Source organism: Phodopus roborovskii, unplaced genomic scaffold (assembly GCF_943737965.1).
Source record: "Phodopus roborovskii unplaced genomic scaffold, PHOROB, whole genome shotgun sequence".
Classification (NCBI taxonomy): domain Eukaryota; kingdom Metazoa; phylum Chordata; class Mammalia; order Rodentia; family Cricetidae; genus Phodopus; species Phodopus roborovskii.
This window is the reverse complement of record NW_026126517.1, coordinates 53,490,891-53,504,334: the sequence shown is the minus strand read 5'-3', so window position 1 is coordinate 53,504,334 and position 13,444 is coordinate 53,490,891. Positions and strand designations below refer to the sequence as shown.

The 13,444-nt window shown below is 42.0% G+C and overlaps 1 protein-coding gene across 2 annotated transcripts in view; it reads right to left on the bottom strand.

Moving 5' to 3' along the window:
• Cilk1 (ciliogenesis associated kinase 1) overlaps positions 1-13,444 on the bottom strand; it is a 56,155-nt gene that overhangs the window by 7,372 nt on the left and 35,339 nt on the right. For both annotated transcript variants that reach the window (XM_051197998.1, XM_051197999.1), the window contains exons 6-9: positions 10,071-10,203; positions 7,307-7,478; positions 4,876-5,043; positions 2,419-2,730 (exon numbers count right to left, since the gene is read on the bottom strand). In XM_051197998.1, coding sequence (XP_051053955.1) covers positions 2,419-2,730; positions 4,876-5,043; positions 7,307-7,478; positions 10,071-10,203 — 785 coding nt within the window. The remainder of the gene's footprint in view (positions 1-2,418; positions 2,731-4,875; positions 5,044-7,306; positions 7,479-10,070; positions 10,204-13,444) is intronic.

Here is a 13,444-nt window from a genome sequence, read left to right as displayed (position 1 = left end):
ATGAGCCATAACCTCAGCCCATCATGTGATTTCTATTCTGAATTTCCTTTCTTATAGCAAGAAGGACTCAGAGTACCATGCTACCTCACAGGCCTCATTTTCAGCCTGTGAAATGGTGCTGCGCACACCGAGAGTGGGGCTTCCCACTTCAGTTAATCAATTAAGAAAACACTTGGGAAGAAGAGAAGGTACTGAGGTCATAAGCATGTAACGCTCCTGCAGAGGACTAGAGTTCAGTTCTCAACACTGCATTAGACAGTTTGTAATCACAACTCTAACTCACCAGAGAATTCAACACTTCTGTGTACACACACACACACACACACACACACACACACACACACGATTTTACATAACAAAAATTAATCTTAATTAAAAAAAAAAAGAAAGAAAGAAAGAAAGAAAGAAAGAAAGAAAGAAAGAAAGCCTATGGGCTCCTAGGCATGCCCATAGGATAACCTAATTGAGACAATTGCTCATGGAGACTTAGTCCCTGGATGATTCTACATTGTGTCAGGATGACAATCAAAAACAGCCACCACAGGACATTATGATTTTCCTATATATTAGGAAGACAGCTAAATTCTAACTTGGGCCTTTGCTACCGTAGAAAAGTGGTCATTGCCTAATCTTAGTCATCCTGTTGTATTACATCAGACAATGTAAACAGTGGCTTCTCAGGGGTCTGGGAATTATCTACGATAAAATCTTTGACATACAGAATTAGTACAACAGGGAATTTCCAAACAGGCCACTTCTTAATCTTGAGAAGGGGTAAAGTGCCAAGAGACAGAAGCCCACAAGCCCTGGGGACAAACTAGTTGGGATTCTGGTGAATAGTTGTTCAGAAAATGGACCTCTTTGAATAAAGGTGTTAGGGAGTAACACTTGACAGCACTACAAGGCAAAGGATAACTCCAGTCCCTTGGCAGGATGTCATTCTATGTATCCAACAGACACTGTTTATTCAAAAATCAACAGAAGAAAGATTTGTGCTCAATTAATAGCTCAACATTGGCATCAATTCATGATAATGAATAGGATGATGATGATATGAAAAACAGTCTACAGACAAAAGAATGACTCCAGCTCCCTAGGATTTTCAAAACATCATCACAGGCATTGGGACCTTCCGTTGTCAAGAACAAAGTGGTCTGGGGGAGAGGGCATAAATTAAGACCTTCTTCCTCAGATGAAGAAACTGACTGTAAAGATGAACCACAGTGCCCAGTGCTTGTTGAGTTCTATGATGTATTAGTTAGGGTTTCTGTAGCTGTGAGAAAATACCATGGCCAAAGCAATGGAGGAAAAGGTTTATTTCTTTATTCTTCCTGTCCATCTCTGAGGGAAGTTGGAGTAGGAGCTCAAGAAGAGCAGGGACCTGGAGACAGGGACTGAAGCAGAAAGCAGAAGTCATGGCAATAATCTTGCTTATCTTGTTTTCTTACCCCAGGATCATCTGCCCAGGGGTGGGACGGACCACCTATAGTGAGCTGGACTGTCCCGCATCAACCACTAATTAAGAAAATACACCACAGGCTTGGCCACAGGGCAATCTAATGGGGATATTTTTCTCGGCTGAGGTTCCCTCTACTCAACCCTAGCTTGTGTCAAGTTGACACAAAACATGCGATCACTATATATATTTTGATGATATGATATTTAGGCACAATTCTAAATTCTTCTCAAGTATTAACTAATTCAGTCCTCAAAACAATTATATTAGGTAGACATCATAATCGTTTCTATGTGGCAGGTGAGATAATGTGGACCAGAGAAGCAATGTAACTTGCGTATGGTTACCAAGCTATTGAAGAGCTGAACTCTGGTTAGAGCCCAGCTTGCCACCATTGCTCTACTTGCTGGCAGGAGTGTGTGGTGCTTTGAATTGGAATGGCCACGGGCTCAAATGTTTGAGTGCTTGGTTTCCATTTGGTAGTGCTGTTTAGGCAGGATTAGGAGGCGAGTCCTGGCTGGAGGGAGTGTCACTAGGGTGGGCTTTGCAGTTTCAAAGTCATGCATCACTCCCAGTGATGCATCACTCCCAGTGTGCTCTCTTTGCTCGGTGTTTGCAGCTCAGTATGTGAGCCCATAGCCCCCTGCTCCTTCTGCCATTGTGGGCTCTAGCTGTCTGGAACCATAATCCCAAATAAACTTCTTCTTCTCTAACTTGCCTTAGTCATGGTGTTTTATCAGCGCAACAGCAAAAGAACTAATACAGAATGGTATTGTTAATGGAGAAGGCAGAAAGTGAATTCAGATCTTATATTAAGGGCCTTCTCACAATGCCATGGCACTATGGAAATAAGTGTATAAGACCCTATGCACTGGAAAGGAAAATAATTCACATGCTATTTGTAGCCAGAAGAGAATGAACTGAGACAAACTACATTTTCCTTGTGGACACTTGACACTTACTGGCTGAAGATTCTTATTGTGAAGGGATGGGAAGAGTGTTGGGCTTGGCTTGCCCTCCTGAAGATGGCTGAGCTGATCTGCCCTGGAGGCTTCACCTTTGTAGGGGTACACAAAATGCTGAGGAGGATGACTGGTTTGGTTTGGTCGTGAAGAAATCAGCGTATGTGCCTTGGTTGGGGGCTGGGCAGGAGGGGCTGGCTTGACGTAAGGAGGTGGTCCTGTCTTGGCTTGGACATCTTTTTGAGGTTTTCCTGAATCCTGTGTGATGTTGCCCAGTGGGTGTCCAATCTGGAAGTAAGGATACCGAAGTGCCTAGAATGATAAATGAGGCATTAGAAGGAAAGTTCAGAAGGGGCAGCAAACACCATCACAATCAATGGACTGAAGTTCATGTGACCAGTTCACTACAGGGTCTCAGTCCAAATCTGCTACAAACCAATATACTGCATTGGTAGCCCCGTTCTATTTTTCCATATCTGAATTAATATGACATTTACATATTACTTGGAATACTTAAAGTTACTTGCTTAAAGCAGATTGTATAAATCTGGGAATGGCAGGACATGCCTTATAATCCTAACACTCAGGCAAGTGGAGGCAGGAGGATCAGAAGTTAAAGACTAAACTTGGTTAAACAGAAAGTTCAGGCTCGATTATATAAGATCTTGTTTTAAAACTAACCAACCAAACAACAATAACAAAGCAGGCAGTAGGAATCTTTGCCATTATTCAGGCTGTACCACTTGTACAACACACAACACACTCAAACCTTCCCAGAAGACAAGGGTTAGCCGCCAGTTGCTATGGATAAGTGAGTTCCTGGCTAACCAAAGCATAAACCTTAACACGCAGAAACTTACAATTCTTTAAGAAATTCTGTATGTATTCTCCCAAATTTGTTAATGGAAGTCACTGAAAATAACAGTATTTTCATAATGGGTCTAGAACATAAGTTATAAACATCAATAATTATTCTATGTAAGTGTAGACTCAGAGTCAACTAGAAAGAATTCTATGTGGCTCCTGGCATTTTTGATATGATTTGGGAGCATTTTTGGCTTTTCTCCCTTGGCTTTGGTTATACAAGTTTTCTTGTGATTTATTTAACTTAATATTTTATAAGCATACTATAAAAAATAAAGTGTTTCATCAGAAAATTTCCTTGCTGCCATAAAACCCTTTGTTTTACCATCAGAAGTTGATGAACTTTCTAACCATGTCTTAACAGTCGGAAGCTGCTGGCACCAGGCTGTGGCTGCCTCTTCAGGAACTTTTCTTCCCCCCTAAACTATCCCAAGCTGTCATCTCTCCGGCTACCACAAATTCTACCTCCACACTGGCACTGTCTTCCCATAGCTCTGCCACTTTTGTGATAAAAGATCACAGATCATCTTTGGTTAGAACTGGTTATTTGTTCCATGCTCTGAGGAGTGTAATTAATTGTTCATAAGCCAAACTGACAAAGGTTCAGACACAACTAATGCAAAACCAGGCTTGCAGGAGGCAGGTCAGTGAGTTTGGGTACATTTCATAATTTATCAATGTAAGCCAGGGGAAAGTGGACAAGAAGATACTCAGAAGCCCTGCCACCTGGATTATATACAGTTGTATTACCTGTATCTACTACTGAATAAGTGATTAGGGAAAATCATCTGCACTTTCTAAGATTTAGTTTTCTTACCTACGGAAGTGAAAACAAAAATATTTACCTCATGGAGTCCTCATTAAGTTGAAATCACATAAAACATACCATTGCATATACAGAGTACATGCAAATGCCAATTGTAGCTACTGCAGACACAGTGCTTGGCTGTAATTCTCTGCAGCTCTGTCTCTGCTATCTGTACATGAGGGAGCTGGTTTTTGAACACTAAGTGATGGCTCATCACCAAACTACTGAGTGATCTTATCTCATAGAGAACACAGTAAAGAGCCTCTGAAAACAGATAGACACACACTTCTTTTCTTTTCTGAACTATTCTTTATTCCCGACAACTTTATGTTTATTTTATTGATTTATTTGTAGGTTTTGTGTGTGTGTGTTTGAGACAGAGTTTCTCTGAGTAGCCCTGGCTGTCCTGGAACTCACTCTGTAGACGAGGCTGTCCTTGAACTCAGATGATCTGCCTGCCTTTGCTACTCGATGTTGGAGTTAAAGGTGTGTGCCACCATGCCCTGCTGACAATTTTATTTTTATTTCATTTGCAGATTACATATATATCACAGATTGTGATATGTCATATCATATGCCAATGCTAATGTCCAAAGCAAGTAACACTGCTTAATCTTAACTATTTTAATTATGCCCAACAAGTTTCAGATTAAATTCCTCCTGTTCATAGAGGTCAGTATTATTTTCAGCCATGTTATCAAATGAAAACTTGCCATCCAATTCTTTGAAATACTCAGTATAGATTACCTAAGAAATGCTTTGAACAGAAAAAAACCCAGGCGAACCTGACTAGCCGTTGGCCGTTTCTTGGGATCCCACTGAAGCATGTCTCTCAGGAGCTGAATGGCTTCACTGCTAGCATTTGGAATTAGAGTCTTTAAGTTATTGGGTATGCACTGGGGCCAGAGGAAATTCATAGCACTCGACAGTTGGTAGCCTTCAGGCCAGTCGGTCTGCAGGAAAAGACAGGAAACACTGCTCAGATGGTGGCTGTGACTGGGGTTAGGACTCTTCCACGTGTGCCCATAACCAAAGGTGATTGTCCTATGACTCCACTAGACAGGTACAGATGATGAGGCCCAGGGCTACCCAAACAGACAACAGTGCATGGAATCTGAGAGACAATGGGGAAGACAGTGACTTGCTACCAGTTTAGCTTGTTTTATAATGAAAAGATAGTACACCCCGATAAGCTTCTCCGCCAACACAGTAATCCAAATCAGACCAAATCAAGCCAAATTAGAAAACGGCCATGTTTAATGGATACAGCACTCCTGGATGGCTTTCCAGCCCCCCCCCCCCCAGGGAGAAAACAGAAAACATCTGTTTTCTGGGGAAACAGTTTAAATACCCTGTGGGAATGGTCTTGAGCATCTCTGGGGTCATTATTTGGCAGGCTTTTTGGGATGTAGCAGGGTTTGGAGAGAGATGGGGGACAGAGACTTGGGGTGAAGCTTCCACCAGAACATTCCAGACTCTTTGAGTATATGGATGCCAGGGGCTGGGGTGAAGCTTCCACCAGAACATAGAACCTTTACAGAAGACTGTCCATCTTGGGAGGACAGAGACTGAAGCCCATACTGCTAGCATAGTACTTTTGAGGGGGAAGACAAAATAAAATGAAGTAAAGCAAAATGCCTATCCCTGGCCCAATAGATCCTTGAAACACCATGTGTTACCGTCATCACTGCCAATTCTAAATATTTATGCCAAGAGTACTAGCAAAGACACCGCTGTCCTTGGCCATCACTCTCCACGTCTGCAGTATCACATCTGTGGGGCCCTGGAGGCTGGACTGAAGGATGGGAAATCCGTACAGTAAGGCTTGAAGCTCTCTCTAGTTCTAACACAACTGTTTTGCAAGGCATGCCCTGATAGAATTTTGACCTCTCCGTGAGCCACTGGTACCGTGTATACCATGCACTCAGACAGTTTCTGGATGAATGCTCAGTGTTGTTGAGTGTCCAGAAATAATTCAATATAAATCCTTCTCTTATCATTAAAAGACAAAAATAGGACATCTATTTAAAATATAATAATAAAAAAATGGCAAAGGCCACTAGATGGGTAGATATAGATACAAAGAGGAAGGAGGCCAGCAGTGAACTCTGAAAACCTTACCATTAATGGGGTAGCAGTAATGACCCATTCAAACAATTAAAAAAACAAAAATCTGTGTCTAGCATGTTTAAGGCCCAAGGTTTGATACCCAGTGCCACACCACACCACACACACACACACACATACACACACACACACACACACAAAGGAGAAAAAAAAAAGGAAGAGAGAGAAAATAAAGATGGAGTTCATAACAGCAATAGAACTGGGAGCTGGGAAAACAGACACAAGACAGATCTATTAATAGCACAGAACATAGATACAGTAGAGACTGGAGGAACAGTAGGGAGGAGTATGTCACCGAGTCCTGTGGAGGAAGAAGGGATCTTGATGGTCACTAAAGAGATATTCCCTCAGGCTATTCCAGGGAACAGAGCCAGGCTGTGCACTGGAATGAAGTGAATGGCTGAGAGTGGGTTATGAATGGATTCTTTCAAAGACCAGACTGTAATCAGAGCTGTTTCTTAGGAAGGAGAATCTAGTCACAGACTGAAAGATAAGCTGCAAGGAAAAGTCTGGAAAAGAGAGGGGGAAAAAGGCAAGCAAAGATATCCACTGTTCCAGCTCCAGCTCAGCAGTGAATCGGCAAAGACAAATGGCCTTAGCTGAGCAGGGTGGTTGCACAGCTTCACTCCTGGCACTTCAAAAGGAGGCAGAGGCAGGTGGATCTCCGTGGATTACAGGCCAGCCTGGGCTATGTGGTGAGATCCAGTCTCAAAAACCTAAACCTCAAGACTGACAGAAATTGACCACAAAGGAAGGGAGCATGTTAAATGGTAAGCCCAGAGCTTCAGCTGAGTTCAGTCAGGGGCGGGGGAGTGAGAAGAAAGGTCCCACACAGCAGTTAAGATCTGAAAAGTTATAAAGGAGAGAAGTAGGGCTACAGATTGCCTCTAGAAGGTTGAACAGACATAAAATTGTGTCCATATGAATGGAGAAATTCTGTAAAGGGCGAGATGATATCAAGAGACCCATGACAAACACCATAGCTATAAGCAAAATGAAGGGAGAAACTGGCTTTCCTAGGGGACCTGAGCAGAGGAACATGGGAGGAGGCAGAGCAGGAAGCTGTTGGCTTCGGATCAATGTTGTTACCTTCTTTGGTGTTCCCAACACTTGGCAGATTTTGAAAATCGTGTCAATTTCACTGGCCCCAGGGAAAAGAGGCCGGAGGGTGTAGACCTCTGCCATGATGCAGCCCACTGCCCAGACATCAATGGGGGAGCTGTAGTTGGTAGACCTCAGGAGGACTTCTGGAGCCCTATACCTGAAAAGACAAAGTTAACAGCTAGCTATTGCTTCTACTGGTCAGAAGATAACTTCAGTAACAAGTAACTTAGTTAAACTGTCTATTTTTCCTAAATGCAAAACTTGGCTACCAACTGCTATGGCCAATAGTAAATAATAGTCTTAAGGCTACAGAGATAACTCAATGGATAAGTGAACTTACATGCAAGTATGAGGACCTGAGTTCAAACCCCAGAACCCAAGTAAAAAAGCCAGACATGGCTTCATGGGCCTGTAAGTCCAGCATCTGAGGGCAGAGATAGGGGATTCCATGAGCTTACTGGCTACCCAGCCTAGCCCAAAATGTGAGCTTTTCAGCTCAGTGAGAGACCCTGTCTCCAAGGAATAAGGCTGACAGTGATAGAGGAAGACACTCAATGTTCTCCTGTAGCCTTCCCACACACCCACATGCATGTACTATATACACACATACAGCACACACTCATGTGCATGTACAATCTACACACATGTACTATATACACACATAGAGCACACACTCACGTGCATGTGCTATATATACACATATACCACACACATACTTCATACACATGAAAGAGAGGGAGGGAGGGAAGATGGAAGAGAATGAAAAGAAGTCAGGATCTAATCCAAGGCTTCTTAAACTTTTTCCATTTGTGACTCCATTTCACTTGAGACATTTTTATACCTCCTCGGGTATAAGTATAAAAATGTAAGGAATTACATTTATTTTAATCAATTCTTTAGTGTACATATAATTTTACCATTTATTAAAGATAAAAGCAAAAATTTCACCTAATAATTTTTTTCCAAGACAGGGTTTCTCTGTGTAGCCCTGGATGTACTGGAATATGATGGCCCTGAACTCAGAGATCTGCCTGTCTCAGCCTCCCAAGTGCTGGGACTAATGGCATACACCACCACATCTGGCCCATGCTGCCTCAATCTCACAATGTAGCCAAGGGTGACCTTGGACTTCTGATCCTTTTTCCTGCATCTCCCTAGTGCTGGGATTACAGGCTTGTTGCCACCACACCTGGTTTAATGAGATGCTGTGGGTCGAGCCCAGGACTCCATGCATGGTAGGCAGGTACTCTAATCACAGAGCCATATTCTCAGCACCATCTAATGATTTCCTTTAAATGAGATGCAACCAGGAAGTCAAACATCAATTTTAAAACTCAAACATTCTAACACAATCCAATCCAAAGAGATCCAAATTTGATACTAATTTGTTGAGGAATGGTAGGAAAATATTAAAAAGTCTTTGTTTTCTACAATTAAACCATTATGTTATTCTACAAGGGTAAAAAAAAATCATCTGTCCCACTGTGATTATAACATATGATGGTCTGGAATCCGAGCTGCAATGTTTTGGGCATGTTCACTGGCGTGTCAGCATATGCACCGGAAAGCACACCCAAAGCTGCAGTGAAGCCTTGCATGTAACGCGGGATCACAGCCAGAAATACCTCTGCTTCACTACAGTCGAGTCTGAATTAGTTTTCAGTTGCACATTCAGAAGCCTTTCACTGTTGCCCAGTTCTTCACAACCCCACATTCAGTTACTGGGCCACACGTGGGCCTGCAGCCCACAGTTTTAAAAGCTAGACTATTCCCCAGAGCTGCCTACTAAGCATTTGTCTACTGGATCTCTTTCTCTTCCTCGTGAGTCTTTAAAGAATTCTGTGTGGGGGTATGTCTACATGAGGTCAGAGGCACTGGATCCCTCTGGAGCTGGAGTTACAAATGGTTGGTTATAAGCCAGCTGATGAGGGTGGAGAACTGGACTTGGGTCCTTTTTGAGAACAGGACAAACTCTTAAGTGTTCAGCCTTCTCTCTTGCACACAGGAACTTCCTCTGTAGTATCTTCAGAAACACAAGATGGAATTGAGTAGGGCAAAGAGAGGGCAGGGAAGAGGGATGTGGAGCAACTATCCCAGAAAAGTTTTCATACAAAAATTATTTATACAATGACTACAGAATTGGCTCATCCATTAAAAGCATATGTTGCTTTTATAGAGGAACCAAGTTCAATTTCCAGCACCTATAAGACAGTTCACAATCATCTGTAACTCCAATTCCAGAGAATCCAGCCTCCACAGGTACCATACATGCATGTGGTGCACGTACACACACACACACACACACACACACACACACAAACATACACATAAAATAATAAATTTAAAGACTTTAAAAATTATTTACACTGTGGACAACATGGACAACATGATGACTTTTCTTTTTAAATTTGTTTTTAACACAAGCTTATATCTTTATTCAGTAACCTGCATTGTTCAAACTATTTCTTCCTTTTAGTGAGAACTTAATGTTTATGATTAATACTGTACTGAGCCTAATGTTTGATTTTTTTTTTTTTTTTTTTTTTTTTTTTTGAGACAAGGTTTCATTACGTATGTACCCAGCCAGCCTGGAACTCACTGTGGACCAGGCTGGCAATGAACTCACAAAGATCCACCTGCCTCCTGAGTGCTGGGATTAAGAAGTATGTGTCCCTACATTTGGCTTTATATGTAAGTGTATCTTTTGAAAGAAGCACAATTAAATAATTTTGAGGGAAACAGCATTTACCATCTAGTAGACACATAGTCTGTGTATGGAGGCCTTGATCGGATCTCTCGGGCCAATCCAAAGTCTGCAATCTTCACAAGTTCTGGTCCCATGCAGAGGAGGTTCTCAGGCTTTAAGTCCCGGTGGAAGAAGCCTGTGGAGACAGTGAAAAAGTCCAAATGCATGTCCTTTCTTACCACTCTCTGCAACTCAACATTCTTTGACAACATCTGAAACAAACGACCAGCCCCTCAGACTTCTCCCAGACTTCTTATACAAAATCAACCCAAGTCGTTCTTCGTACATCTTACTGTTACAAGGAAGTCTTTTTAAATACTAAAACATGTGAGCTAAGATAACTGCAAACCCAACTGTCTCAGAGGGAAAAATTCATTCCTATCAAGTCAGCAGAAATATGTTGAGAATAAAACAATTTTAAAAGATAATAGTGATGGGACAGTCCTGCATTTCCTTCAGAATGCCTCTTGGACTCTCTCCCTTTCACTCTGTCTTCCTTGCTGCTCTTTCTACCTGTGGCTGTACCATCACTTTCACAGTCTTCTGCCCCCAGCTTCTTTGAATTCTACACATTCTAATAGTTTAAATACTGCCCCCCCAACACACACACACACACACACACACACACACACACACACACACACACACACAGACACAGGCACTCACTCTCTCTCACACACACAGACACACAGACACACACTCACACACACAGGGAGACATACAGTCACACACACACAGAGACATACAGTCACACACAGACACCCTTTGCCTTAACCTCTTTACATAGTTTAATAACTCTGATAAATGTATCTTCCAGCTGGGAAGAAAACTCTGTGGTAAAGGACAAGTAACATGCATGATGCTCTAGGTTCAATCACCCATACTGCAAACATATTTCCCAATACTGATCACCAGTTATACAGAGTGTTTTTCACTCAGGTGAAATTCTTCATTCCTTTTAAGTTTACTGTATTAATCTCCATGATAAGGGATCCTTGTTCCTTTTTTATCTATATTAGTCCCAATTCTCCAAGATTTATTGAGTCGCCCTTTGTCTAAGAAACCATCTGGCAGCTGGGTGGTCATGGCATATATCTTTAATCCTAGCACTTAGGAGGCATAGGTAGGTTGATTTATGAGTTTATGGTTAGCCTGGTCTACAGAGTGAGTTCCAGGACAGTCAGTGCTACACAGAGAAACCCTGTATCAAAAAAATTTCACATGATGCAATTTTTGCATTCTTCCACTCTATCTAGAAATACTCACAGGCCATGTCAACTAATAGGTTGGGCTCTGTGGATTCAGAGCCACCCAAATGCCATGGTTCTTGGTCTTTGCCTTCACAGGTGGACAGACCTTTTCCCTGATTATGTATAAAGTTCTATTATTTACATATATGGTCACCATTCTCACTATGTAGATGGAAGCCCTTTAACAGTCAAGGCCTTGCATTTCTGAATGCCTTACATGCAAGAAAAAGCATGGTAATCAAACAACTTGTGATTGTTGACTGAAATAAGGCAACTACATAGGCCTGTTGGAAGAATGAAGCAATTTCACAGTGATGAATCTATATGGACCAACCAAATCTGCAGGACCAAGAGAGTGGATCAGAGCTGTGGGGAGGATGGAAGGGAAACAGGCCTAAGAAACAGTAACTGAGAGCCGAGTGACAAGGGCGGGGACAAGGAGGGCCCATTGTTGGATGTCCATATCACAGAGGGCACTCCTGTGGCACTAAAGCAATTAATCAAGCTTATTTTCCAAGCCTGCCTCTGCTCTAGCAGAAAGTGATTGTGATGTGTGCTTACATGTCAAAATGCACTATATTCAATGTATGATGGATAGCAGCAATGGTTTAATAAAAGGACACTCCTTTGTGTTTATTATCTGAGAGACAGCTAGGCTTAGCATCAGGTCAAGTAACAAATGGATAGTTGTATAGCATAATGACGGAACTGCAGACCAAGTGGTTGGCTTAGCTGGACCATGTGAATACAATTAGACCCTAGAACCTCATGCCTATGTGAAAATGAAGGCACAAAAATGGTTACAGACATTCAAGGGGGACAGGGGTAAGAGTAAGAAGCACTTCCTTCACAACGCAGGGACACCTGCTTTGCACATCCCAAGGAATTGAGAGCAGAGTCAGGTCTGGGTTAGAGAGACAGGCACACAAGTTGTCTATTTTACAGCACATATATATGTAGATATAAGTTTATGCATGTGTACATGTATACTATGGAAATACACTGAGATTCACTTACATTTCAGTGTTTCATCTTTATTTTGCTGCTGTCCTGAGAGAGGTCTAAAGGCCTTCCATAGACCAATTTCAAGAATCCTAACCAGATTTGTAGTAAACCGAATATGAAATATGAAAGAACCAAACTTGAGGTTCTTAGCTTAAGAAACTCAAAGTGATTCAGTATTAGTCAAGAATGGCCTTTCTAATAAAAGAAAGAAAAAAAAAACTGACTGACACAGACAAATCCAGATGGTTTATTATCACCCCAATAAAAGATTATCTACCCACCAGATGAATGATGCCTGCTCTAAGTTTTAGTATAATTGAGTCACTGTGTTTGGAACCTTTATTCTTGTGAACACCTGCCAGTTCCCAGAGGGTCTGACTGGATGTGCCCATCTTGGAAATGAATTAAGAATTAAGTAATTATTAGAATTATCTTTTGTCAACATACCTGGGATGGCTTCCAGGACCCTTGAAAACTGTGAGATGGTTTTTCTACCTAAAAACTCAAGTGCTCTAAAAATTCTCCCATGAAAGATGAAATGGCAGGTACCATTTTCTTACTGAACAGATGGGAAAACTCGGTCATGGTCAGGGGGCAAAAATTTGCTCACAATCCCACCAAAAAATGTGTCACAGCCTAACAGTGCCAAGCCCTACTCTCTTTCTTGGCGACTCTCTCCACCTAAACCTAGATTTGTGGCTTTGATCCTCTCAAGTCCAGATCAACACCGATTCTCCTAGCAAACATTCCCTTCCTCCTCTAATTGGGGTAATTATTATTTATAAACTTATGTGGCATTTCTCTTACAGTGACTCATCGGTCCTCAAACCTCCACCACCCACAGCAACTCCCTCTGGTACCATCTATAAACCTCCACCACTTCTCATCTTTTCTAGTACCACGCCCCAGATCTTTTCCGTGTCCACTGTGAGCCACGCTCTTCTAAGCACCAAGCACTCTTCCCCCAACCAACAGGCTTTATCCTTTCCCTCACAGCTTATACTTGTCTTAATTCTAGTTCCACAGAGAACATGCACATTAATCAAAAGGGGAATGAAGATTCAGGTTCCTCGTTTATCCCTCTAAGTGGGTTCTTTTTTCATACTTCACCCATTTTAGTGA